The 26,456-nt window shown below is 43.9% G+C and overlaps 2 protein-coding genes across 3 annotated transcripts in view; both read right to left on the minus strand.

Moving 5' to 3' along the window:
- PDE9A (phosphodiesterase 9A) overlaps positions 1–9,066 on the minus strand; it is a gene marked incomplete at both ends in the record, with an annotated part of 41,585 nt that extends 32,519 nt beyond the window's left edge. For both annotated transcript variants that reach the window (XM_079549545.1, XM_079549544.1), the window contains one exon: positions 8,998–9,066. In XM_079549545.1, coding sequence (XP_079405671.1) covers positions 8,998–9,066 — 69 coding nt within the window. The remainder of the gene's footprint in view (positions 1–8,997) is intronic.
- A 16,450-nt stretch (positions 9,067–25,516) lies between these two features.
- Positions 25,517–26,456, minus strand: part of SLC37A1 (solute carrier family 37 member 1) — a gene marked incomplete at both ends in the record, with an annotated part of 31,497 nt that continues 30,557 nt past the window's right edge. The window contains one exon of the mRNA XM_079549292.1: positions 25,517–25,573. Within this exon, the coding sequence (XP_079405418.1) occupies positions 25,517–25,573 (57 nt within the window). The remainder of the gene's footprint in view (positions 25,574–26,456) is intronic.

The raw sequence follows: 26,456 nt of genomic DNA on the forward strand, positions 1-26,456 counted from the left end.
CAAGAGACAGCTATGACTGATACAGAAGCACACACTCACCTTCCCTGTTTCCTGACCCAAATGAAATTATAGTAGGTAATTTATTTACACTGTAAATTCCAAGGCAATTGATTGCTAGTAGTTAGCATTTGTTAGTGAGGAAATGGGTGGGATTAATGTCTGGGTGTGTTCTAAAAGGTTGTCCTAATTATTTCTGTGATTTACCCTTTTTTTTTTTAAAATGAGTAGTTATGAAAGCAATAAAGCAGAGCTAATCAGGTTCAGATAGTATGGAATCCTGCTCAGAGCAAAACGCAGCATCCCATTGGAGTGTTAGCTGCCAAAATTGGCTGACAGAATGCTGGGAAACTGCTCCTTTATCAACTACTGGTACTTGCAGAAATGGAGCAGATGATGTTAATTGTATCTGAACACAGGGTAAAGGCTTGTGATATGATGGGAGTGCTATTTCAGGTATTAAGGTTTCTTCTTCTGGAAATCAATTATTGACTGGGGCAGAGGAAAAGGTTAAAAATATATATTTTAAAAAAACATTAAAGGTAAGAAATGCAACCTGACTCACAGAAAGCAGCAGGAGCTTTCAGTGTACTGAGGAGGAACATTAATGCCTCCCTTTACTCCATGCAATAGTGAAAGAGTGGGAAGCAAAACAAAGACTGTAGATATTATTTTCTAGATTGTGAGCTATTCTCATATGTGCTATATATCTTTCCATATTTGACATTTCTCTTTAAGTTTACTAAAAGTGGATTTGTGAATCACCCACTGTACTTTGATACTCGTCTTGGGATGTAAATGGTTGTTTCCAGCTGTTCCTTTTTTCCCCTCCTAATCAACTACTAAAGTTCTCTGCTTTTGCAACCTGCTGAGCTTTCCTGACCAACTTCCTTCTCTTTTAAAACAAAGCAGACAGCCTCAAACATTTCCCAGAACTGTGCAATTGTTCCTGTTATTGCCTGCATGATTATGTTCCCAATAAAGCCAGTGTCAGTTGTGTGTGTCTGTGGAATACGACTGGAATGTATTTCGGACAGTGCTGTGTACTATTGATGGCTCCAGCACGGTATAGGAATCCAATTTGCCTCAAGTCCATTACCATAGCAGGGACATTAGCACCATGAAGCCAATACAGTGACATATGGCTTGTGGCTGTACTTGAGCCAGCTAGGACACACATTTCTTTTTCCCATTATTAGAGAAGGTGGTTGTCCTGCAGCTGTGAGTATTACACTCTATCTGCTTTTGATGGTGATGTGAAGCAAAGGGGGGAAAAAGAATAATGAATAATAACTGAGGCTTTTTGGAGTGGAAATAAGATGTTGATGAGGCATGCAGTAGCTGTGAAGTAGGACAGAGTGGCTCAAGAGTGATGCATGATTCCCAGCCCAGAGATCCTTTCTGTGGGCTGAAACTGGAGGCTGTTCTCTGTGCTGGAGAAAGTTCTGAGCTTTTTGGGAACTCTTCATCTGATAGGTCATTCTCTCTTGACCCATAGTATCCACTCTGGCAGGGGATAAGGATTTTAAAACAAGTAGAGATTAAGACAGCTGGTATCTGTCTGGCTTTCTCACTCAGAGAACTAGTTTAATATTAAGGGTTATGATGGAGATATCAGTATGGGACCACAGTGCTCACTCTATGACATACGAGTTTACAACTAATCACATTATATTTTGCTATGAGATAGGATGGGTAAAAACATGGCCTACAAATCCAATTTCTGCTCTATATTTGATCCTGAGAACAGTTAATCCTCTCTGTACACTGCAAACCCTGTCCAAAGTGTTATCCTATCCTGATCTATTGTTGGTAATTGAGTTTTCCAAGTATTTAACTAGTATTTGTTTGGTGTTTTTTTACTCTACTAAAACTCCTCAGTGAATAATACAGGAACATTTTCAAAGCTAGTCTATCCCCAGTGTGTAATCTCAATTCCTTTTGCTTGCTATATTCAAGACTTCTAGCACTTGCTGGTGCTTTTTCATTTCACGAGGAGAGCACCCTTTCAGGGCTGAAATAGTGGAGTTAAAGCAGTCTGAAATGATGATCTTTGACTAATAAGACTGAAAGATATGTGTTAGAAAAGAGTCTGGTAAAACTCAGCTATGTATCTCACATGGACTATGGAAATCGTTGCTGCTTCTGTTACAGCAGCTTTCATGGAGGATTTCTGAACAAGACAGAGGGCTGATGTGAATCTCTCCAGCATGATTTGTTGTCTGTATCAAAATGAAACAGAATCCAGAGCTCTCAACACTGCAGAAATCATTGATAGAAACTGATTTTTCAGACGTGTAAGCAAATAGGTCTTCCTCAAAAAATAGTGATAAGAGCATCTACTTTATCAGGCACTGTTCCTGATATCAGCAGAAGCCTTACCTAGCATCCTGCATTTAAACATCTCTTAGACTTCTTTAAATTCAGATACAAATATTATAACATGAGTCCAGCTACCTCAAAGACATCTGTGTATTTTTTTTTTCTCTGCAATAGTAAACAGCAGATATTTGTGAAATCTCTCAATTTTTCTGAGCTTCAAATGTTAGACAGTATTAAAAATAGTTTGCCAGCTTTGCCATCTGTTAGATGCTTGTAAGGAGCTTTACTAAGAGGGGAACAAAAAATAAGTTTGTGCATGCATAGACCTGTATGAGAAAGAAAGAAAGAAAGAAAGAAAGAAAGAAAGAAAGAAAGAAAGAAAGAAAGAAAGAAAGAAAGAAAGAAAGAAAGAAAGAAAGAAAGAAAGAAAGAAAGAAAGAAAAAGAAAGAAAGAAAGAAGAGAAAGAAAGAAAGAAAGAAGAAAAGAAAGAAAGAAGGAAGAAGGAAGGAAGGAAGAAAGGAAGGAAGGAAGGAAGGAAGGAAGGAAGGAAGGAAGGAAGGAAGGAAGGAAGGAAGGAAGGAAGGAAGGAAGGAAAGGAAGGAAGGAAGGAAGGAAGGAAGAAGGAAGGAAGGAAGGAAGGAAGGAAGGAAGGAAGGAAGGAAGGAGGAAGGAAGGAAGGGAGGAAGGAGAGGAAGGGAGGAAGGGAGGAAGGGAGGAAGGGAGGAAGGGAGGAAGGGAGGAAGGGAGGAAGGAGGAAGGGAGGAAGGGAGGAAGGGAGGAAGGGAGGAAGGGAGGAAGGGAGGAAGGGAGGAAGGGAGGAAGGGAGGAAGGGAGGAAGGGAGGAAGGAGGAGGGAGGAAGGGAGGAAGGGAGGAGGGAGGGAGGGAGGGAGGAAGGGAAGGGAGGAAGGGAGGGAGGAAGGGAGGAAGGAAGGGAGGAAGGAAGGAGGAAGGAAGGAAGGAAGGAAGGAAGGAAGGAAGGAAGGAAGGAAGGAAGGAAGGAAGGAAGGGAAGGAAGGAAGGAAGGGCCCTTGGCCAAGAATCCAAACAAAAATAAAAACTCCCTCTGAACTCTTCAGACTCTGTATTAGGCAGTGAGGAATGTGGCAGACATTTTACTTTCACTGCCAAGAGCTCATCATAGAATCATAGAACTTTTATGTGTAGGAAAGGACCTTTAAAGGCCATCTAGTCCAACTCCCTTGCAATGAACGCCTATATATGACACCTGTAACTAGACCAGGTTGCTCAGAGCGCCATAAAGCCTGAATGTCTCAAGGTAAGGCTGCTCCACAGCCCCAATGGTTTGTACCTAACTTTCAGCTGAGCAGTGTCTGGACTTCATTCATTTCACCATGGTACCTAAATGAAACGTACAATAGGATTCATCTAACATAACTGTCTACAGGCAAGGTGTCTCATCTATGTTGCCTGGCTAGACACTGAGTCTCAAGAATATTGTCAGTAGAGGAAGAGGACCACATAATTCCAATGGGAAAATCAGCCCACATGTCTCCAAAATCCAGTTTAAGACTGGATGAATCATCCTCTGGAGATACCACCCTCCTCCCCAGTGCCTGTGGGGGAACTCACATGACTAACTTGGAGTAGTCACTACTGACTTTTAGATGACTATGGTTTAGGTTTAGGTAGGGTGATTCCTATTGATTTTCTGCTTATGTACATTGCCCTGAAATGAGAAACAGGACTCAGGCAGAACTGAGGCATGTGGGTATGTGCTAAGTCGTGGTTCTCATCCTTTATAACATTCCTGAACAGAACGCTATGGGAAAGGAGGTCTTTCTTTTTAGGAAAGAGATTTTTTTTCTTTTTAGGAAAGAGAAAATGTTCATGATGCAGTGGCATGATGCAGTCTTGGAAGTTCATTGAAAGGGACAGCATGGCAAAGGTGGGCTCTGTCACTACGAGGAAGGATCTCATTAATTTTTTGAGAGTACGTAGAGAAAGGAAGTTACATTAAGAACTTTTTGCAATCTACTGACTATACTAAGAGACATATTGTCAATATTCAGTCTTTCTGTACTCATGAGAGAATGCAACCAGGAACTAGCAAGGCTGGTTTTGAGAAGCTGAGCTGAAGTTTCTTAGCATTTATAGCAGACATAGAAATATTTCAACCTTTGACAAGTAACTGAAATGTTCATGCTCTAGCTTCTATTAACACAGAAAGGGCACACAATAGCTTCTAATGGAGTACTAATCACAATTAACCTTGTAGCACTCTAATGCATTAGGCTCAAAATATTTTGTAAACTAGGTAATAAGGCTGCTTTGGCACCAAATGTCCTCACTAAATGTGAATGAAGCTAGGCTGCTTGTTTCAAAATTATTCACAAAAATAACAATGTATTAATATATTAATATTAATCTTAATAATAACATTCCGTCATGTTTAATAATATAAGGCTTTTAAACATGTGATATTAGTCATTACAGCAAGGAAAAGCAATGAGAGGTGAAAGGCCAGTTGGTAGCTGTTGAGTTTAATGGCAAAGGTGCTAGAAACAAAATGGTTTCTTCTTGTTTGTACTACCCTGAGCACGTGAGGAACATATGTTGGTATGGTTTGCTTGTCCAAAACCTTGGGTATCACTAGCAGTTAAATTTTTGCATGAGGATGGACTGCACTACCACTAGATGGGGAGGACAGAAAGGAGAGGAAAGGAAAGAGAAAATGGCCTCCAGTATAACATTTTATGCCATTTTTAAAAAGCCTGTTTGAAGCCGTTTTTATTTTTTCAAATGTTTACGTACTCCTCACACTCTGTAACATGCTGGAGTCTGAGAGACACTGCTGTTCATTTTTGCTGCTTTACAAGAACATCCAGCAGCTGCCTTGGGCTCACCAGGGCCGGCTTCAGTTGCAGAGCCAGCATTGGTCAAGAGTGCTGGCCAGGCTCTGGATGCACTGCCTCACAGCCTCCATTGCCCACAGAGACCTGCCAGTCATAGGAAAATGGCCTCGGTCCCACAAGTACATACTGAAGCCTCACTGAAGAGGCTACAAAGGGTTTTGGCATTGGAAGAACCTGTGAATGACTTGCCAAGAGAATCACGGGGACTGTCTTGCAGCAATTAGGGATACAAAGATATTTAATGGCCTTGAACTGATCATCAAGCCAGTATTTTTCTGCTGCGTTTTGTTTTTAATCTGAATTCAGTTTGGTGCGTTAAAAATAGTGCAGCAAGCTTTGGAAAAATCTGTTGGGTTTGCTGGAGTCTAGGCATTTATACCATAGTGGCTGTTGCTCTAATTAAAAAGCAAAGCTCACATGACAGAAACTATTCCCATGCGCTGACATTTCAATGCAACTACCGCAACCCAAAACACAATTTTCGCTTTGTTCCCCTCTTTGTGTGTCTCAGGCCAAGAGGAGCAAGAGCTGTGGATATGTGCGTGTGCTGCTCAACGGGTTCGCATGGTAGACACAGGGAAAAGTACATTTTTCTGAGGAGGAGAGAGCTAATTACTCTGCTCGGCATCCAGAATGACTCAGTAAGCCAGTAAAATGGCTCCAAAATTCTTTACTTGCTTTGTGAAGGGGAAGAAATACCAGAGTGATTTCCTTAGCTCTGACAAAGTCGGCGGTCCTCATTTTTCCAGTTCATTCAGGCTCTGTACCCATTTGACTTTCCATCCTCGTTTCAAATATGATGTTGATTAAGGCATTGGAAACAGAAATCCTCTCAAGTCAAGCATTTTCTCAGAGCAACTCCTCGCAACCAGGCGAGTAAAGCCACCACCCTTTGACATTTGGAAATGAGAGCCATGAAGCCACCCACCTGGGAATGTGGCCATTGGCTGGCTCTGCTCTCACCCCTGTAATCTCAATGCTCAAAACCAAGTACTCCCCAGTAGTTTCTGCGTGGAAAAGAAGAAATATATATATGTGTGTGTATGGGTGTGATTTTCATGCTAATAGACTTCTAATACAAAACAGTCAATAGGAATTTTTCTTTTAAAAGCAGCCAAAGGGTTAATGATGTGAAGGAAAATAAGACTGCAGAGCCACAGATGGTGGCTTGCTTGAGTTTTTCAGGCTTCTCAGCTGGTAGACTGGGGGTTGGCTGTTCAACCCCATCCAGTGGCACTCTGGGATTGAGGAGAAATCTTTGCCACGGTGCTGTGAGATCTCCTTATCTTCCATGAAACATGGGCACCATTCCTCACTCTGCTGTCTTCCTTGGCTGGAGTAGGCCTGTCTATCATGAGGGGGACATGGATGTGTTTCTTTGAGATGTGCATGCACAGCACAGAGGAATGTGAGTGACCAGGGAAGTGGCTTAGGAACTTTTGTAATATCTCTGGGAAAGAGTATCCTTTAGAAACAGATAAATCCCGTAGTGCTGATTCCCCCAGGTGTGCATCCACGTTGCGTAGGCACTGGCGAGATACTGATGAATTACACTGCAACCCCATTTTTGATTCAGCCCTGAGAACAAATGGCCTCTTTGAAGCTGTCCTGTGCAGGGCACCTTCTCTGTAGCACTGCAAAGCCTTTGATCTCCCTCCTAAGCGGCCTGACAGGTCTCTTCCCTACGCACTGTTCTGCCTCCACCACAGGGCCCATCCCACATCCCTTGGCCAGGACACAGCCACCATCATCCTGAATCATAGAATCATAGAATGGCCTGGGTTGAAAAGAACCACAATGATCATCTAGTTTCAACCCCCCTGCTATGTGCAGGATTGCCAACCAGCAGACCAGGTTGCCCAGAGCCGCATCCAGAAGCCCTCTCTGGTGAATGCAGAAGTCACCCCTTGTGTTGTAGGCTCTGACATTAAAAAATCCTGCCCTGTTTGTCCCATGGATTGCATCTATTCAGTGCTACCAAACTCTCCTCCAGCTCTGACCATTGCAGCAAAGCACTAAACCACATCCCTTTGCCCTCCCCACTGTGCCTCTCTGGACCTGATGACACACAAACCTACTTAGCTCAGCTCAGCGCTTGCTGCAGAGCATTTCCCAGTGCTCATCTGCAAACTGTAGGCTCCCAGGGGTAGCGGCCACCCTCTGAGCCTGGGGCATCGCTTCCTTTCCTCCAGTGCAGAGGGTAAACAACGACCTCTAAAGTCAGCAGTGTGACCTGAGGACACACGATGTGGTGGAAACACGAAATTCACTCGTAATAATGGCTGCCACACTCCTGTAGCACGGGCAGCCCTTTTACAGGGTTCTGCCAGACCCAGCAAGCCAGCTGCGAGTTGGAGCTGAGCCCTTTCAAACTCAGCAAGCCCTGCTCTAATGAAGCTCATACCTCATTACCGGCTCAGCATTGATTTAATGAGTTCCCTTTAGAAGTCTCCAATACCGCATTCCTCAGAAGATTAAGGTCTGCTTTTTGTCCTAGCTGATGTTGTTACTGAGGAGGCATGAGGATCAGTGCTATGCCCTGCTTACCCCTGGGTGAACCCCATTTAAGCAGTATGTTTACAGCAGGAATCCTTCCAAACACTGCACAGATGGAATTTCACATCTGACAAAAGAAACAGACAATGTTTATCAGGCCAGAAAAAAAAAAAAATGCTTAACACTGGCTGGGTTTGCATTTGCTTGCCCATGTGCTTTGGTCTCTCCTGTGTTTTCAGTGGCAAAAGTACTCTCCAGAGAAAGGCTCCGAGAAACACTCTTGTTTATAAACTCACCCCAGTGGAAATGACAGCCAATGTGATTGACTGACACCTCTGGAAAGCACTCTCACAGCACCAGCCTCCCCAGGGCCCTCTTTCCGATGGTGGTTCCGTGCAATGAGGCTGAGGGGGTCCCCCAGGCAGTGAAAGGGGACTGCAGGGGCTGCTAGCTCTGCCATTGCCTGATACAGGAGAGAGAAGGGACGGGGAAGGGCATCTTTGCTGTTTTTTCTTTTTAAAGGAGCAACAAACAGCACAGACGTGTGAAAGGAACTCCAAGCAGGAGCACCAGGGATCAAGATTGGGATTCTGCAAGTCAGAGCTGAGTTGCTCGTGAGCCTCTTGGTAGCTTTTGCTTTGTTACATGAAAGGCATTTGCTTTGTGGCCAAGGAACTGCCAACAGAAAGAAGAAGAGGACGGACTTACAGGAATGCCAAAGCATTTTTCTGTCGAAAAGCTGTGGGCTCTCTGCTGAATGGCGTGAGCTCTCTCCTTCAGCCAGAACACACTTCCCCCACAACTTCCCCTGTGCCGTGACCTTTCGCTAAGCCAGGTGGGGAACGGGAGCTCAAGATCCTATTAACATCTACCGATATCGACGAACGGCTTCGCAAGTGCGGCGGGGGCTCCCACACCGCTACCGCAAGGCATCACCCGGCACCTGCCTGCCCTGTAACTTCTCCCTAGGAAAACTCAACCCCCGGGTAGGCAGTCCCACACATCTCCGTGCCCTCCAGCATTTCTCCGCAGGCAAAACTTTGCAAACTGTCGGGAGGCTGCCCTCGGAGAGGGGTCCCACACCTCTGCCAAGATCCTGCCAGCCGCACCGGGTGCTCACGGGCTGCCGGGTGCCCCTTCCCCTTTAAATAAAAATCAGAAGCCTCTCCAGACCCCCCTCCCTTTCAGCAGAGGCTGAATGCATCACGCGTCCGACCCTCCGTGCAGGAACAGGGCGAGCGGCGCACGCACCGCCTGCACCACCGCTGCGTCCGGAGACGCCGCTCTGCGAAAAACAGCGAAAGTACCTTTTGAATTCTTCCATCAATATCCAAATAAATACACTTGGGCCGGTAAGTTGAGGAGGCAGATCCCATCTTGCTACTGTTGGGCTTTTACTGGGCTTCCCACCAGAGCAGAAAACAAGGCTTATCCCACCAGGCTGAGCCACCGCTGCCTGGCAGCTCGGTGTCCCCGCTCCGCTGTGTCCCACGGCACTCTCATTCTGGGAAGGTCCCTCCTCTAACGTGCACGCGTTGTTTGTGCCCGTCTCCCCGCCACCTCCTTCCCGTGGTGCTCCCCTCCGCATCCAGCTGCCGTGGGCAGGAGGGGGGACGCGGCTCCAGATGCGTCCATTCCCATGGCAACAGCCCTTTTTGGCATTCCCGTGACACATGCCAAGCCGAATGGCACTTACTGATGGGGGGGGGAGACCTCCTCCATCAGAGTGCTGAGATGTGTCATTCATTTGTGTGTTGAAACAGGACCATAATTGCTAATTAGTGCTGACACTTCCAGTGAGCTCCTTGCAGGCTGCAAGCAGGCTGAAGGTACCCTTAACCATCCACTGGGGCTGCCTCCACCAAAACCATGCAGTTTGATTTCCACATCCCTCCTGTCATTGTTAGATGGAAAGAGAAAGATGGAAAGGGGAAGCTGTGGCTGTAGAGCTGTGAGTTCCAAAAGCACAAAGGAGACACAAAGCCCATACTCTCTCATGAAGGAATGGGGGAGTGCAAAGCACCCTGAGAAGCACATCTAAGGTGTAGCCAAAAAGCCAGAGGGGAGCAAAGCACATGATGGCCAACCCTCTGAGAGGACACCAAGTGCTGCGTGTCCACACCATTCTGCTGTGCCCATGCTCATTGGCAGCTGGAAGATCAGCAGTGATAATGCTGGGTCGCAGAGGGGAGAGGACTTGGAGACAGCCTCTCCTCTGCCTTTGCATGGCACAGGCTGTGAGCACAGTGTGGCTGAGTTGCTTTTTCTGGGGCCATTACCATTTTTTTTCTGAAGCTTTCGGGAAAGAGCCCTGTAGGGCTGTTGAGAATCCCATCGGCTATCCCAATGGCTATCCCATCAGTTATCCCACTTGCTATCCCATTGGCTATCCTGTTGGTCATTCTATCAGATATCCCATTAAAAATCCTACAAACTATGTCACTGATTATCCCATTGGCTGTTCCATTGGATGTTTTATCAGCCACTCTCTCCTTTCCTGTTTTTTTTCTGTTTTGCTTCTCTTGGGATATTTTTTTGCCACCATGAGTCAGGGCTGCTAATGACTGAACTGCTGGTTACAGCACTACGAGCTCCTCCATTCCTCCATCATGTCTATGGCAGAAGCTTCTTCAGTTCAGCTTTAACTCTTTTCCGTATGCCTATGGAAAGTGTAGGACTTTCTGGGTATGGAAATTTTTACTCACTTCTTTTACTCGCACATTTCTTTCATATGCTGTCAGGTTTCTACAGGTCCAGGTCTGGAAATGATCGTATTTGATGCTAATTACAGATTGCTAACACTGAGACTTTCATATAATCTTTCTATCTGGACCTCGAAATCCTGTATTTGAGCCCTCACCATGTAGCAGTTCAGTTCCTCACCTTGCTCTCAGCTCCAGCTCCATTTCTTGGTCATCTCAGCAGCCATGATCATGCACATAGCCCACTTTCCTCATCAAAGCCCAGAGACATGGGCTGACAGGCAACTGCAGCATTTTTTGACATGTCTGGTCTGGAGTCCGGGGTGTGAAATACACACTCTAATGGGCAGCTTTTTTCACTTTAATACAACAATGCTGGCCACCACAGCGACTTTACTACGTTTACAATCATTGTTAAAATTCTGGTACCAATGGTTTTTGCTTTTACAATTATAGAATAAAATGATAGAATCACCTGGATTGGAATGGACTCTTAAGGATCATGTGGTCCAACTTGCCTGCAGTGACAGGGACACCTACAGCTACACCACGTTGCTCAGAGCCCCATCCAGCCTGACCCTGAGTGTCTCCAGGAATGGGGCATCCACCACCTCTCTGGGCAACCTGTGCCAGCACCTCATTGGCTTGAAACTTTCATACACCACTTCAAATCATGGGAAAGATACACACTTATCCACATGTGAAGTACTGGTCTGGGAAAGACAAGAGGCCATGGGCACAAACTAGAACATAGGAGGCTATCTAAACATTTAGAAACAATTACTCACTGTGCAGGTGATGGAGTCCTGGCTCAAACTGCCCAGAGGCTGTGGGGTCTCCTCCTCAGAGACCTTCAAAACCCAACTGGATGTGGGCCTGGGCAACTTGCTCTGGGTGTCCCTGCTGGAGCTGGAGTTGGCCCAGATGGACCCAGAGGCTCTTCCAACCCCAAGTTATCTGTGGTTGTATTACGAGCAGTCCCAGGCCATGGGTGATTCTTTCACTTCATGAAAGCTCTCTGCTTTCCACTTCCCCCTCTTCATTTCCCAGTCTCATCTTCATAATCCAGTCCTCTGTTCCAAGACCTTCATTTGAAGTATTTTCATAGATTCAAGAGTCCCCAAGTGCCTTGCAATCTCACTTTTGACCCAGCTGTATGCTGTGTGAAGGATAAGATGCATACACGCAAGCACAAACCGTAGCCAAACACTAATGGCAGATTCATCCAGCATACTGGAGCCCTGATGCAGAGCTTCTGGGAAAGCCCAGTTATAAAATCTGTGTTTTTATAAGGTTGTGGAAGAAATCAGCAGATCCAACTGGAACCTTCAATAGCTGATGGGGAAAATGTAAATGAAATTAACTGTGTCTGGAGTCACTTGTTACATCATTTAGAGGGCTGAGAGCCAAGAAGTGGAAAAGTAAATTCCCTCTACTGGACAAGGTTGGCTCATGTTCTTGGCAAGAAAGTCTGAATGGGGGATCACAATTTGTGCTCCCAAACAGGAGGTAAGCAACCCATGGCTATACTGGATGAATACTGCCTGGGGTTTTACACAGCATGGGAAAGTAAAGTATCCTCAGATGCATATTCTGGGTTACTGCCATCTGAAAGTTCAGTGCTGCTCAGCACTCAGCACATATCAACACTCATATATCCTGAAGTTTTGTGACAACCCCAGGATTAACAAAAGGCTACTGACATTGGCACCAGTCTCGTGCATGCATGGGATGGGGCCTGGGGAAAGAAGGTCTGCATGCTTCTAGGTGAAAGAGGTGACATGGGCAGAGAGAGGACAAGCATCCACCTGTACAAAAAGGGATATGATGGCTGGGAAACGCTGCACTGCACGGGGGGGGGGGGGGGGGGGGGAGCTGCTCAGCAGGCTGGATGTGTTGGCAAACTGAGGGCACTGGGTGGGAGATGGTTCCTCAGCTGTGGCACACAAGCATCCCATGAAAAATGCCTACCTGTGCTACCTATTGTAGGCTACCTGCTTTAGCAGAGGGATTGGACTCAATGATCTCTTGAGGCCTCTTCCAACCCCTGCGATTCCATGATTCCATGAGAGGCACAGCCATGTAAACCTTTGGTGAGTCAGTTTTAAGGGACTTTGAACAACTCTTTGCAGTAAACACTCTGTTTCAATGCAATTTTAAAAATATACATCTTCACAGGTAGCAAGATAATATCTCAGATACACACATAACACTTTCCCACATATTTTTTCATACTTTTTTCTTTTTGCATAGAGCTTTCAGTGCAGTTTCCTCTAATGGGCAGAAGTCCATTGTATTTTCTCCATACAAGAGATTAAATGTCTTATCTTTTAGTGTGGGAGGCCAGAACAGAGCCACAGATTCAGTGTGAAAAAAATAACAAAGACTTCGTGGGCCCAGGCAGCGCTGAAAATTTTCTGACCTGCTATAGCAGAAAGCTGAAAGCTGTATGAAATAAGGACATTTTAAACACTTTTGCAGTTTCTGAAACTAGATTGAGTTCAGTGACGCCGTTCCCTGGGAGCGTTACCTAGACAATCACCTATTATACATCCCTCCATTAGCATCGTCAACATTTCTGAAAGCTACAGGTCATGACCAAAGCAAGACAGAAGATTAGATAAGAAATCATTAGTATCTACTTTCAAATAGCACATTTCTGATCTTTCTTTTTACTCGTCTCTGTTTTTTTGGATTTGCTTGTTCACCCAGGTCATGTACGTGAGCTTTCCTCTACAAGTTTGAAAGCCAGAGATGTTCACCAAGGAACAAAATTGAACTGGGATTTTCACGCCATAATAAGGCTCTGGTTCATGAGGAAAACAGTAAATAGCATACAATTGATGGTATGGTCAGGAGAAAGGGCAGCACTGACGTATTATAGAAAATGAAATGGAAGCATTTTATGGAGTGGCTGGCGGGCCTCACACAAAAACAGTTGTATTTTGGTCAGTGTATTTCACCATCCTTTCACCCTATTTCATTTGGTTCTATCCCACGCAGCTTCCTCCTCGGTTTGCACCACAGTGCTGTGTCTCATCCCACACTCCCTCCTCTTCTTGAGCCCTTGCTGGTACAGATGGTCCCAGGAAAGCCCCGAGACCAGCAACATTTGTGTTGAGATGTGAATGCTGAAGTTCAAGATATCACAAGAGGTAAGGGAAAACAGCTCAAGGCAGTGTTTCCCTTCCTACATTGTGCACAGACAAGGACTTAGTATGCGTGGTATCCAAGGAGCCCATCCAGCCTTCAGGCACAAGGGCAGGATGTCCAAGGCCATCTGTCCAGCAGCCAAGAACCATGGAGACTATATCCAGGTTTTAGGTTCAGGAACAGTTGCAATGACACAGGGGACAAGGGGCACCACCTTCCAAGCCCTCCTCCTGTCTCCTGGGTTAATCCTAGGTTGATGACCACATGCAGGGTTTGAGTGTGCCTTCTGCACCCTCCTGAGGCAGGCAGTTGTCAGCCTCTCCATCGCCAGTCCTGCCTCTGGGAGTCATCAGAGCTCATTGCTGCTTTTCACCTCCAGGCTAGTGTGCTACCCATACTCTTGTGTAACAGTAAATAGATGTCCTGAGGTCCTGACATGTGTGCCATAAACACAGCTTCCTCAACTGTGTCAGAGTGACAAGGCTCCCTTAGCAGCACCATTCCTGTTGGAGGGGCAGCCCTGCTCAGGCTGGGGCTCAGAGGCCAAGGCAACAGTCACTCTGTCTTTTCACAACTGTGTGGCCAGTGTCCCTAGAAACAGACCATGGGCACTGCAAATTGCACAACCCTGAACTGATCAGGAGCCACGTGAGGGAAATCGGGTTTTGCCAAGGGTTACCACTGAGCAACAAGAGCTACTTTCCCTTTTCTGCAAAGGGGCACTGGTTATTGGTACGCTGCCAGGAGAGCAGCTCAGGGATCATCAGCAGTCTACTGCCGTCCCTAACAGCTCGGAGCTGCTGGCTTTTATTGGGAAACTTCTCCCAGAGAGGATTCATTAGTGGCTGGATCTTCTGCAACACAGACATGGTTCTGTCCTACTTTTTCACTCTCTCTCCTTTCCCTCCTCTCTTTATCCTTCTCCTTTGAGTGTTTTTCACTGAATTCACTTTGGATTGTTCAATCTTTGTTTTTAAATTCTTATCCTTTCATCTTCAGCCACTTCCACACAATCTGGACATTGAATGGGAAGGTTTCTTCCTCTCTGATTCTCTCCCTCTGCCCAAGCGTTTGATGAAAATGCACTGTTAGCTGTCGGTCACTGTCTCAAAAGAGAGGCATGAACCTCTCACAGGCAGTAAATAAGTTTTCTGACAAGAAAATGAGAAGAAACTTTCTGGGCATACAGAAAAAAACAGAAGCCCATCAGCCCTCCATTAAGAAGTGAACAAAGTTGTGGCTGGCTCTGCTTTTCAGCTCCACTCCTACTACTTGCACTTCTGTTTTTTGCACTTTCTCTTGCTGCTCATTCCCTCACTGTATCCCCTGATCAGTGCTCCCTGCTACCTGCCCTGTACCTTCACCATGGCCAAGAGTGCTCAATGCTCTTTCCTCTGTCCCATTTCATCTCAGGGGCTCATTTTCCATGCTGTTTCCCATTTGCCTCTCCTGCCAGCAGTACAACCCTGCTCTCCTTCATCCCTCTGCCCAAGGAATGGTGTTAGTGAGCTGGTGTTAGTGAGAAAAGCTACAGAGACAGAATTACTTATATGATTTCTGCAGAGAAGCCAAGTCTTGCTTGCTTTGGAGCCTATGAGAATTTATCCTTTGCATTTGCTAGGGGAAAAGCCAAAGGCAACGTGTCACTTAATAAAGTGGTGCATTTGGTCTGCTTTTATTTATCTTCTATACATCCCCTCCCCTCATCCAACCCAAAACCATCATGTTCTTGGAGCAAGCAACCAAGATTGGAGCTGCATTTGGCAAAGCGCGCCTGTGTCTAAAGAGCTGCTTCTCAGAAGCCAGCTTGGTTTGCTTGAACACTGCTGTGTAGAGGTGCACCTGGGTGTCTCACATGGCTGGGTGAGATGTGGGCCGGTTACCATAAATTAACCATTGCTACAGTCATCCAGCACAAGTTGTCCCATTTTTCAAGAAGTGTAAGAAAGAAAACCCAGGATATTATAATAGGCCTGTCAGTCCCCCTTCAGTGCCTGGTAAAATTATGGAGAAGATTATTCCGGGAGTTATTGAAAAACACTTGAAAGACAATGCAGCCATTAGTCATAGCCAACACAGGTTCACAAGGGGAAAGTCCTGTTTAATGAACTTAATTTCCTTTTACGACAGGGTTACTCACCTACCTGAACAATGGAAATCAGTTGATGTAATCTTTTGGTATTTAAGCAGAGCTCTTGATATTGTTTCTCAAGGTATTCTTCTGGACAGAAACATAATGTGATGGGTGAGCTGATGGGTCAGGCTCAAAGGGTTACATTCAATGGGGCTACACCAAGCTGGCAGTCAGACACTAGTGGGGTTCCACAGCACTCCATTTTAGGGCCAGTTCTCTTCAACGCATTCATCAGTGATCTGGATAAAGATCTTGAAGGTGTGCTAAGTAAATCTGCAGGAGGAGCTGTTGACTCCATTGAGGATGGAGAGGCCTTGCAGAGAGACCTGAATAAACTGGAGGGCTGGGAAATTATCAGTCACACACAGCTCAACAAGAGTAAGTGCTGCACCTAGGACCAAGGGCAACCCTACACATATGTACTGACTGGGGGCTAGAGGCTGTAGAGCAGTCCCATGGAAAGGAACCTGGGGGTTCTGGCTGATGGCAAGCTGTACCTGAGCCAACAGTGTGCCCTGGAGCCAAAGGGACAACTGCGCCTAGGGGGCACCAGGCCCAGCACTGCTGCCCTCTGGTGCTAGCAACGAGGCCCGAGGGAACGGCATGGAGCTGTCAGGGGAGGGCAGCTAGGGGTCAGGGAAAAGGTCTGCACCACAGGGCTGTGGGCACGCTCCCTGGTGCTGGAGCTCAAGAAGCGTCTGGACAGTGCTCTCAGAGCTAGGGTTTGATTTTGGGTGTTTGTGTGGAGCCAGGAGATCCTTATGAATCAAAGATCCTTATGGATCCCTTCCAACACAGGATATTCTGTGATTCGATAGCCTGCTGTAGTATCATACTGCAACATGCAGAACAGCCACCTATTTCTAGCTGTTCCTGCATTTTTGAGCATTACTCAGAGCAGTTTTCATTGAGACGTCCATGAGGACATCTGAACCTCTTACAAGGTTAGGAAATTCCACTATCATCTCAACAGAACTTCCCACTCTTCTCACAGCTCTCTGTGTGCATCTGCGCTGTGCTTCATTTGGCATCGTTACTTGAGAGCTGGCCAGCTTCAGCCACTGGCTCACTTCATGCTGTAACTGTTGTTGAATGTAAGCTCAGCTGAGCCCTCCAGAGACACAAAACCCATCACCATAGATCGCTATGTGAAAACTTTCTGCCTCTGACATCCATGCCCAGCCACAACTATCCAGCGCCTCCCCACAGAAGGCATCACCTGCTGGAGGAAGCTGAGATACCTGAAGGGCAGAGGCAGAAAAGGCTGCACACTCCAAACAGACCTAGAATTTGATTCTCAGAGAACTGAATGTTCATGAGAGAATTCTGGGGGCACACTTGCTTGAAAACAGCCTCATGTCACAGAATAAGAAAACTGCTAGAAAATCATGCAGAGCTGGAGTGCTTATTGGATCCTTTTTTTGGCAGAAAAAATAAGAGTAGTGATACAGTTGATCATAGAGTTGTTTATTGTTGTTGTTCTCAGCAGAACACATTTACATGGGCAATTTCAACTATGCCTGGAAAACAGAGACAGCAGAAACAACACAGAAGGGATGCGTAGGTGAACATACTGGGGCTGCTAGTCATTCATTTTATCTGCTTTCATGGGTCTGGCTATTCTGAAAAAACAGTGTATAGGAATCAGCCTGTGCTGAGGAATAACATTTCCTTTCTGGTGACACACAGGAATGAGATTTAGACATTGATTCGACAGATGCATTATTCTATTAGCGGATTTCAAGCAGGCAAATGCAGGAGATCTCTTTTCCCTGCTACTAACCAGCTTACATCAACCGTCCTACTGAGAGGTCTTACTTCAAACAACAGTGCTGGGAAAATCACCCTGAGAATGAGACGTGTTAGCTTTGCTCCAAGTGGTCAAGGAGTTTAATGGATTCACCACTGTTAGGTGCTTCGCTAGGGAGGGATTTCATTCCCCTCAAGTAATTATTTACTGAAATTTGGAGCCTGGGTCAGAGGCCCCTGACGATGGAGCATATGAGAAGTCAGACTGTCCAACAGCTCTAGCACAGATATCAGTCAGTAAAGCACAAATTCTTAGGCATCACGTTGATCACACAGCCCCATCTCACATTTCTGTGCTGGTGACCCCACTTTTGAGACCTGCCAATGTAAATACCAGAGCAAGGAAAGCAGGCAGCTTCTCGCTCTATTTCGCTGCTTTATGCAACTACATCTTGCATGCAGACACGCTGACCAGCTGTGCTAATATGCTCTCCTCAGTGCAAAGCAAACAGGCAAACTTCCTTAACCTCCAAGAGAGAAAAGAGGATGCTGGCACCAAGCTGTATGCACCCACGCTTTGATGGAGCAATCGCCGCCCAGCACAGAGGACCGCGCATCTCACTTTCTTCTATTAGGGACAGAGAACATGCACATGATAAGATTTTGAGAGCTCTTCTATTCTCTTGGTAGATGCTTTGTTCCTTTCAGATAACTTGAAAACTGCAGCCAGAGGAGAAGGGGAAGAAGCTTTACCAAGACTCCCAACAGCAACAGCTAAGCTGTACCCCTCCATTACACAGTTATTAGCCCCATGTACCAGTGGAAAACCAAATACGCAGATTCTGTCATTGAATGACACGATGTTCAGATGTTTCCTACCAGATGATAGGAGTGATTTAATAATAGCTTCAGAACCTGCTGTACTTATTAAGCTAAAGTCTCACGTGGCCTGCAGCAAATTGAATGACTCAGACTCAAATATAATATGCCGTCCTCTGCAGCAGAAAAAACAGCATTGTGTTTGGCAGAGGAGGCAGAAGAAACCCACTTCTTTAAGTTTAGCCTGGATGTTATTGGCTGCTCTGTGCAGTACGTGCCAACTACCCTTCCTATCACAGAAACGAAATAATGAAAATTCAGTAGTTACTGAACACTTCATCTTTTTTTTTTTTTTTGAGCCAGAATCTCCATATCCCCTGGGAAGTGAAGTCCAGCTCTCTTTCAGCTTGATCCCTATTTGTGCTGCAACTCATGTATATATGTACACAAATGTAGCTGTGACCCTCTTGATTTAGCATATGAACTCAGGCTGCTGCTTTGAGTTCTGACCTCAATGAGCTGCTGTTACTTTCTGAATAACTCGAGAAATTCAGGCCACCTGTTAAGGATTTGGGTATCAGATAAACTTAAATGGCAAGGACATAAATAAAATTGTTGGATTCTTCAAATGTTTTCTCCTCAGTTCCACAAGTAAAAGGAGAATAACATCCTAGAAACAATGTCTGAAGGTTTTAGATATTCACTAGATATTCACTGCAGCCTGTGGGTACAATTGCTAAAGCACTAAGATAGAAAAGGTGGACGACTTAACTGTACCTCAACTCTGCCATACTTCATCTGTCCAATATAACCTTTCTAAGGCTCTGCCTTCTGTGAATCTTTCTTAGAAACAAAGAAAAATTAATGCTGTCACAGATCTCAGACCACAAAACAAACAAACAAACAAACAACAACAACAAAAAAAACCAGCACAATTTCCTAAGAAATATGAAATCTGCACCCCACAACCTTGGGAGAAACCCTACGAACTCAGAGCCAGGCTTATGCAAGGAATTGATGTCTGGGGCTAAGGAAAAATGAGACATACATTTTAATTCATTTTCTTTTAAAGACACACTAGGCACGTGATTAGAACTGGAGAAATCAGCTAGTGTGTTGATAAGTAAACAAATAACAGACATTTGTTTTTGAAGCAAGGCTCGCATAACCACGGCAACCTAAAGATGATGGAAGAAATTCAGGCTGGGCTCCATGGGGACATGCCCACACCTTATCCAAAATGGACTTCCAAGATTCTGTGTTTGCATTTTCTTTTTTCCTATCTGTAGGTAGCATTTCATAGCCAAAGGACATTGCTCTCTTTCAGATGACATCTGGACAAGCTCTTGGCTGCAGTCTTCTGTGGAGGCAGTGGAACACAATCTCCATGTCTCACTTGTTCTCTCTTTGGCTTCTTCTATCCGTGCACACAATCTGCAATTGCAGTGGGGACACAGTGATTCCTAGAGATGCAGAATGAGCAACCACTATACGGTTCCCTGCTCCCACAGCAACATTTCACCCACAACATGCTTTATCTGTGTGGTTTGGAGTTTTCTTAACAGAAGCACAGGAAACAACTATTCTTAGGCAATAGGTATTCAGTGTTTTTGATGCCAGCTTTTTGCTTTTCTCACTGATTTCTAGCAACTGGCATTTTTTCCTTATCCTTTGTCTCTATTTACACTAATGCATACTTGATTACCCCTTTTTTTCCCCCGTTAAATACTGTGACATGCAGATATATTTAAGTCTTTACTATGAGAGTGGTAAGCTGGCATAGGCTGCCCAGAGAGGTTGTGGATGCCCTGTCCCTGGAGATGTTCAGGGCCAGGTTGGATGGGGCCCTGGGCAGCCTGGTCTAGCATTAAATGTGGAAGCTGGTAGCCCTGCATGTGATGGGGGGTGGGGGTTGGAGATTCATGATCCTTGAGTTCCCTTCCAACCTGAGCCATTCTGTGATTCTGTGATAGCTCTTCAGGAAAATAAATAAATAAATAAAGACTTATTTACAGCTGGATAATTATCCAACAGCCACAAAGAAAGATATTCTGCAGATGTACGTGTATGTACCCTTATACATGGCACAGAATAGGTCCACTTACACTCAAACAGTCCTTTACAACACGAAGTCGCAGTGGGAGTTCCACTTATGGAAAGAGATCTTAAACATTTTCCATTTCTCACTGGATTAAAAAATTCGCAGTGAATGCTGCACTCAAGCACAGAACCTTCTAGTTCAGTGCAGCATCGAGGGAGACCTTCAACACTTATCTGTCTGGTACACTTGTGGGTAAGGATGGCAGTCACATTTTTAAGATTGCACGAGAGAGAATGTAGTTCAAGGTTACCAGTGCCCCACAGCACTGAGGTGCAAAGCTCTCAGGAAAAGAAATGGAGCCCTGTGCCTGCAGTCACCTTGCAGGCACAGAAGTCTGTGAGTGGAGGAACAGTTCATAACTACGGCACTGTTACTTTAGCAGAGAATATAAAAAAATCAAAATGGATTTGCTGGGAGCACAAAATGCAGCAATAAGAACAGCCTATCAGAGAAACTTCAAGCCCAGGAGAAATCATTGCATGATCTAATCCAAACCCCCATATAATATGCAGGCCGTAAAATTTCAGTCCAACCAGAGATTACCACCATCACCAAATCAAGGCCTAATAATTTCATCAGGCTGTGAACAATCTTTCTCAACTGAATTCTGTGTGAAGAACAGTCAGCCTCCAAGTGCTCTAAATGTACTCTGATTTCTTTTATACCCCATTACGCCTACATAACCTAGAGCAGCGCTTTTCATGCAAACAACTCCATACATCCATCACTGGAGAAACCCAGCAGCAGCAACTGAATGGATTCCCAAGCATAAACGCTGCCTAAGTCTGAGGTAGTGTAACAGTGGCATGAACACAGATGAAGGATTCTCATTACTGTTCCCGGGATATTATTAAGGAACACATGCAGTAACTTTCAGAACTGGATGGCAAAATCCCTTTTGGAATTTTGTAACTGGCAGAATATATGGGAAGAAATGAATCATCTTAGCACATGGAGTAGGCTAGCAGTTTAACTTAAAGGCAAAAGAAATCTTAAAGTGCTCTGTGAATATACCACACCTTTCTCGCTAGCTATTTATAAAGTCTCAAATTGATCTGTGAATATCACTTTGTGACTAGCTATTTTATCAGTTTCCCACTATAAAAACTCTTCCTATGCACAATGAGACAAACCTCCAATGCCACATCTCTACCAACAGCTGGCTCATGAGGGTGCAGCTACACTGGTGGAGGCTCCTGCTCCAGATCAGGCAGAAGAGAAACTTCCCCTGAGTCTCTCTTCTTATACAAAAAAGCCCTAGCTACTATTTGCCTATTCCTAAAAGCACTTTGGGCACATTCTGATGATAAATTTTGTCCAAGACCCAGACACTTTTTTCCAACTAGAATTGTTTTCCTTTCTAAGCAGTTTTATCCCAGTATACCTGTGGGTATGGATATTATATCACTGCACTAAATGAATTAAAGACCACAGATGTTCAAGATGATTAGAGATAAAAATCTTTTCCATTTAAATTCCATATAAATTGAGGATAACAAAAAAGGCACCTTCAAGCTATGCTGTAGGAGCTGGGTTCGGTCTCTGACTCAGTTGAGTGTCCTCCTTCCCTATGAGACAAAAAGGAGAAGGCAGAATATCTAATGCAGCTGATCACAAATATGATGTTGTATAACCCACAATCCCATTATGAAAAAAAAGTAATTACCTGTTTGAGTTGAACAGGGTATTGTTTTCAAAACAAAAGGTTCTAGTTTGTTCTCAATCCTTTCCATTACCCACACAAGAGACAGAAGTGCTGTCTCAGAAGAGATGCCTGTCCTCCAAAGCAATAAATGAAGTATTTCTTCATGGAGATGTAAAAGATGAAGTAATGACCATATCACATTTTAAAGCAGAACATGTTTTTATTTAACACAGAAGTTATATAGATAAAAATCGAGAATAACCAGCATTAAAAAAAAAACCACCACAAAATCCAAACCTTGTAGTCTTACTCAAACTCAGTTCTACCTATCAGTCACTCATGTTTCTACACACAACATTTTGTCAGTTTTGTTCGTTTCCAGATTAATGAATATTAACACCCCGTACTAACAAAACAGCTTGCTCACTTTTTGGGGACCCCTGGGGTTGTTGCAAAAGAGCAGGCATCTTCATCTTATCGACCAACACATTCACTGCTGGAGGGATCTGAAACACTGCTCGTTAAGCAAGGAAAGAGCCACCAGTGCAGCGAGAGTCCCAATTACCTCCTGTGATCAATGGAAGGAAGGACTCAGCCAGCACCTCCAATATTGTCATAATCCCATGTCCAAGTCACTTCGGTACAAAAGCTATTCAAATAAATAAATAAATAAACAGCAGCAGCCCCATCAAGTAAAACAGAAAATCCACACTTCCACATCTTTACAGTGTACAACTGTTCAATACAACTGAGAGCATTTTAACTTAAGACTTCAGCCCGTGGGGAACAACCCCTCAAAGTCTGAGTGCAGCAGAGTTTAAGAGTATAAATCATTTTGACAAACTAGCAACACAGCTCTGCAGTCCTTCTGGGGGAAAGGATGGGCATCTTCAGCTAGAGAAGTCCTCCATCCCTCCCTTCTCACACAGGCCTTGGAAGTCACGCCAGCGCAGCTCTTTTGGGGTTGCAATGTTATTCTTCCTCACAAATGATTCCTCAGATCTGCAGCAGAATTCTGCTACATTTAACTAGCAGCCTAAGGCCCAACTGCAGCATGTGTTTGTGAGGGCAGGCTGAGCATTCCCGCTGGCCTCAACAGCTTTACACAAAAGGCTTGCAGCTAACCATTCAGCTAGGGAACTACAACTTCTGAGACTGTAGAGCATTCACCTGCAAGGATTCTGGCACCTGCTATGAGCCTCTGTGGGCCCAAAATCTTCTCTGTGCCTCTGTTCAGCAAAACAGTTTAAAATGAACACAACATTCAAGTTAAGCAGAGAACACATGCTGAACCAAACCAGGGAAGTAACTCATCAGAGACTAAAAAATTACAAAACTGTCCTGGAAATCAAGTATTGTGCCAACACATGGAACAGCATATCAGCAGCTGATGAGATATTTCTTTACACTTTGCAGGGCTATTTTAGAGTGCTGTTTTGTTAATCAAGTATAAAGATCACTGCATTGTCTCGCAAAACTTAGAGCACAGTTCAGAATGAGACACGTCCCTACAGATTTAATAAATATAGTTACGAACAATACACAGCTTAAATTACCTAACCTTCACAATCTAAGTAGAAACACCCCATACAAAAAAAAATTCCTTTATACTTTGTACATCTCTAAAAAAAAGATCACAGAAACACCTGTTTTGCTAAGGAGATACCTGTATGAAGAAATGATATGTTTAGAAGACATTGAATCGTCTGTTTGCTGGGTAACACTTGTTACTGAAATGTTCTCTTACAACCTGCCACCTTTTCTTACAGACACATATTCTGGCTCCAAATCTGAAATTCAAAGCCACTTTAAATTAGCCATGTGAAAGAGATTTCTGGCTATTAAGGCCTTGAGCTGCCAAAGACTTCCAAATATAAATGACACCACTGAAATAAGCAAGTACCCAACAGAGATCACTGTGGCACTGAGCACTACAAGCAGCTCATCTTTTCAATCCAGTAATTCAAAGGTATGGCAGCATACAGTTCTCTGCCACCTCAAAAGGAACAATCTCTCATTTCAACCCAGCCTAGAGGAGCAGCACAATAATGATGTGACATTTCCACAATCATTTTACTACAATGCCCTGAAAATTATTTGAGTCCTGCACTGGAAATTCTGACTCATAATCTACTTTTTGATGCTTAGGACTAATTTTTACACAATCCTAACTGTAGAACAGCACACACCCAAATAGTTTGTGAAAACTTCTAACTACGGTACACTGCGACAATAAATTCTATTTCATCACTTACCACAAGGTTGGGTGTCGTCCTTGGGATTAGAATTTGTGCTGTAGTTAAAAACTAATAATATGATGAGGTTATCAATGTCTGAGCAGCTTCAAAATACTAACAGCAGTGCATATTAATAACCAGATGGTATTATTCTCTACGAAGTGATGCCCTCAGTCACAGTGATGCACAAGATGACGTACAGGATACTTTGCTCACCAACAAGGGGACATTTCACTGCTAGGCTGTCTGTTATGATTTCAACCTCCTTCTGCTCCACTTTTGACTTGTTTTTAGAAAATACACAGTATAGCATTTTCATTAAAAACATCCTATCAAAAGAAATAAAAAAGGCACTTGGTATTTCTCTTTGGCTCAGTTGAGGCGGTCTGCTCAAAGCTTCCCAAAGTTCCTGTCCCTTCATCTGATGAATAGTTGCCATCCTGAGGTACTTATTCATGTGCAAAAATAAGAGCTTCAGGGATTTACCAGTTGCATTTCTCAAATTGCTTCCAGTAAATGTGCAAAATTCTTCACCGAACAGAACCTCTTATGTATAGCACATACATATAGCACATTCCATTAAGGTTTCTTTCAGGGAAGAGCTCTGGTCACTTGCGCAGTCCTTGTTCCAAATCTGGTCTCTCAACTCAGTGTTCCTTAAACCTGGGAAAGAACAGCAACCAGGCAGGAAAAGTTTAGGTGTGAGATATAAACAGCCAAAACGCAGGGTCCATATTCCTTGCTATGTATTTTTTTTCCTCATCTATTTCAGTGCTGCAAAACAGCCAATGGCTAAATTAAAATTTTGCTTAGACAAGTGTAACCCCATTAATTCACTGGATTTTCTTTCCCAATTCACAACACTCTAATTCCAGTCACTTTTTCCTTCAAGGAGACTTTTTAGAAAAAGCTACGTTTGAAACTACCAACAACACAGAGCAAGAAGCTACCTGACTGCTCATTCCCCACCTGCATACTCCATGATGAAAACCAGAGAGATTACATATTTGGGGAAAAAAAAAACAACAACAAACCATAACTAAAAAGCTTTGCAAAAAGAAATCAGGTTTTCAGGCACTTTTCAAAACAAGATGTCCTAAAGAAGAAAGTTCATGATTAAAAACATTAAGACAAGATTATTCTTTTGAAGCAAAACTGAAAACAACAAATGGAAATGGACATACAGAAAACCTTTCTATGTTTTGTCTACACTTAGGTATTAGGGGGCAGTATCTTTGTAATCTGTTTTTAAATTGTTACTTAAGAGCAACAGCTGTATGTAACACTTACAGGGTATGATCTGCATTACACCTTAGTTCCTTCTGAATAAGATGGAGTAAGAACTGTAAAAAGAGACACAACGTCTGTGTTACTATCCATACAGATATACCAACAAAGTTTCACAACAAGCTGCACGCTGTTTTTCAGAGTTCTCTATTTGAAACATTACTCTGTAATGCTGAAACCATTAAAAAAAATACAGATGCTTAATCAATGTTTGGAAAATGAGTTTTCACACTGAACATGAAACAAAAAATAATTTCTTTTTCACAGTTGTGAGATCAATTTCTGTGTAAAAAACAGAACAGCTTTCCAGTCACTTTACCAGCAGACATAAAAGAATCCAGCAGAGGGAACCCAAGACTCAAAAAGAAAATGCAAATGGAAATGTTGGAACTTAAAATTATTTTAGCTGTTAATCTGAAAACAAGCTTGTGTGAAAAACTTTAATCACAGAGTGATGAGCAATGTCAGCCACATTTACTTGCATACATAGCATCAGGCCTTCCAAATGCATTTTAAAAGGCTTACTAACTGAGGCAGCCTCCAGGAAAGTGATTCTACAAACAAAATTTGAGGATTCCCACATATATTAAAGATAGGATGAGAAGTTCTAGGGTTCCTCACTCTTACAAATTTCCTTATCTTCAGTCTCACTGTTATAAAAGGAATTTTCTTCAATACTATAAGTAGTGGTGTTTTAAGATGCTAGATCTAATATTTCAGAGGTATGAGTGGCCGATCATGATGGAACTGAACACCATGCATGAGATCAACCCCTCTCCAGGTATCTTTGAAGAAATAGAAGTTGAATGCATGCATCTATACGCTGTGCAGCAAATAACAGTGGATGCAGGAGTTACCAAAAAAAGTATTACAAGAGCAGAGGGAACATACTTAAACTATTAGTATATCTAATTTAATTAATTTCCAGACATTTGACAT

This window comes from Tetrao urogallus (genome assembly GCF_951394365.1).
Source record: "Tetrao urogallus genome assembly, chromosome: 1".
Lineage (NCBI taxonomy): Eukaryota > Metazoa > Chordata > Aves > Galliformes > Phasianidae > Tetrao > Tetrao urogallus.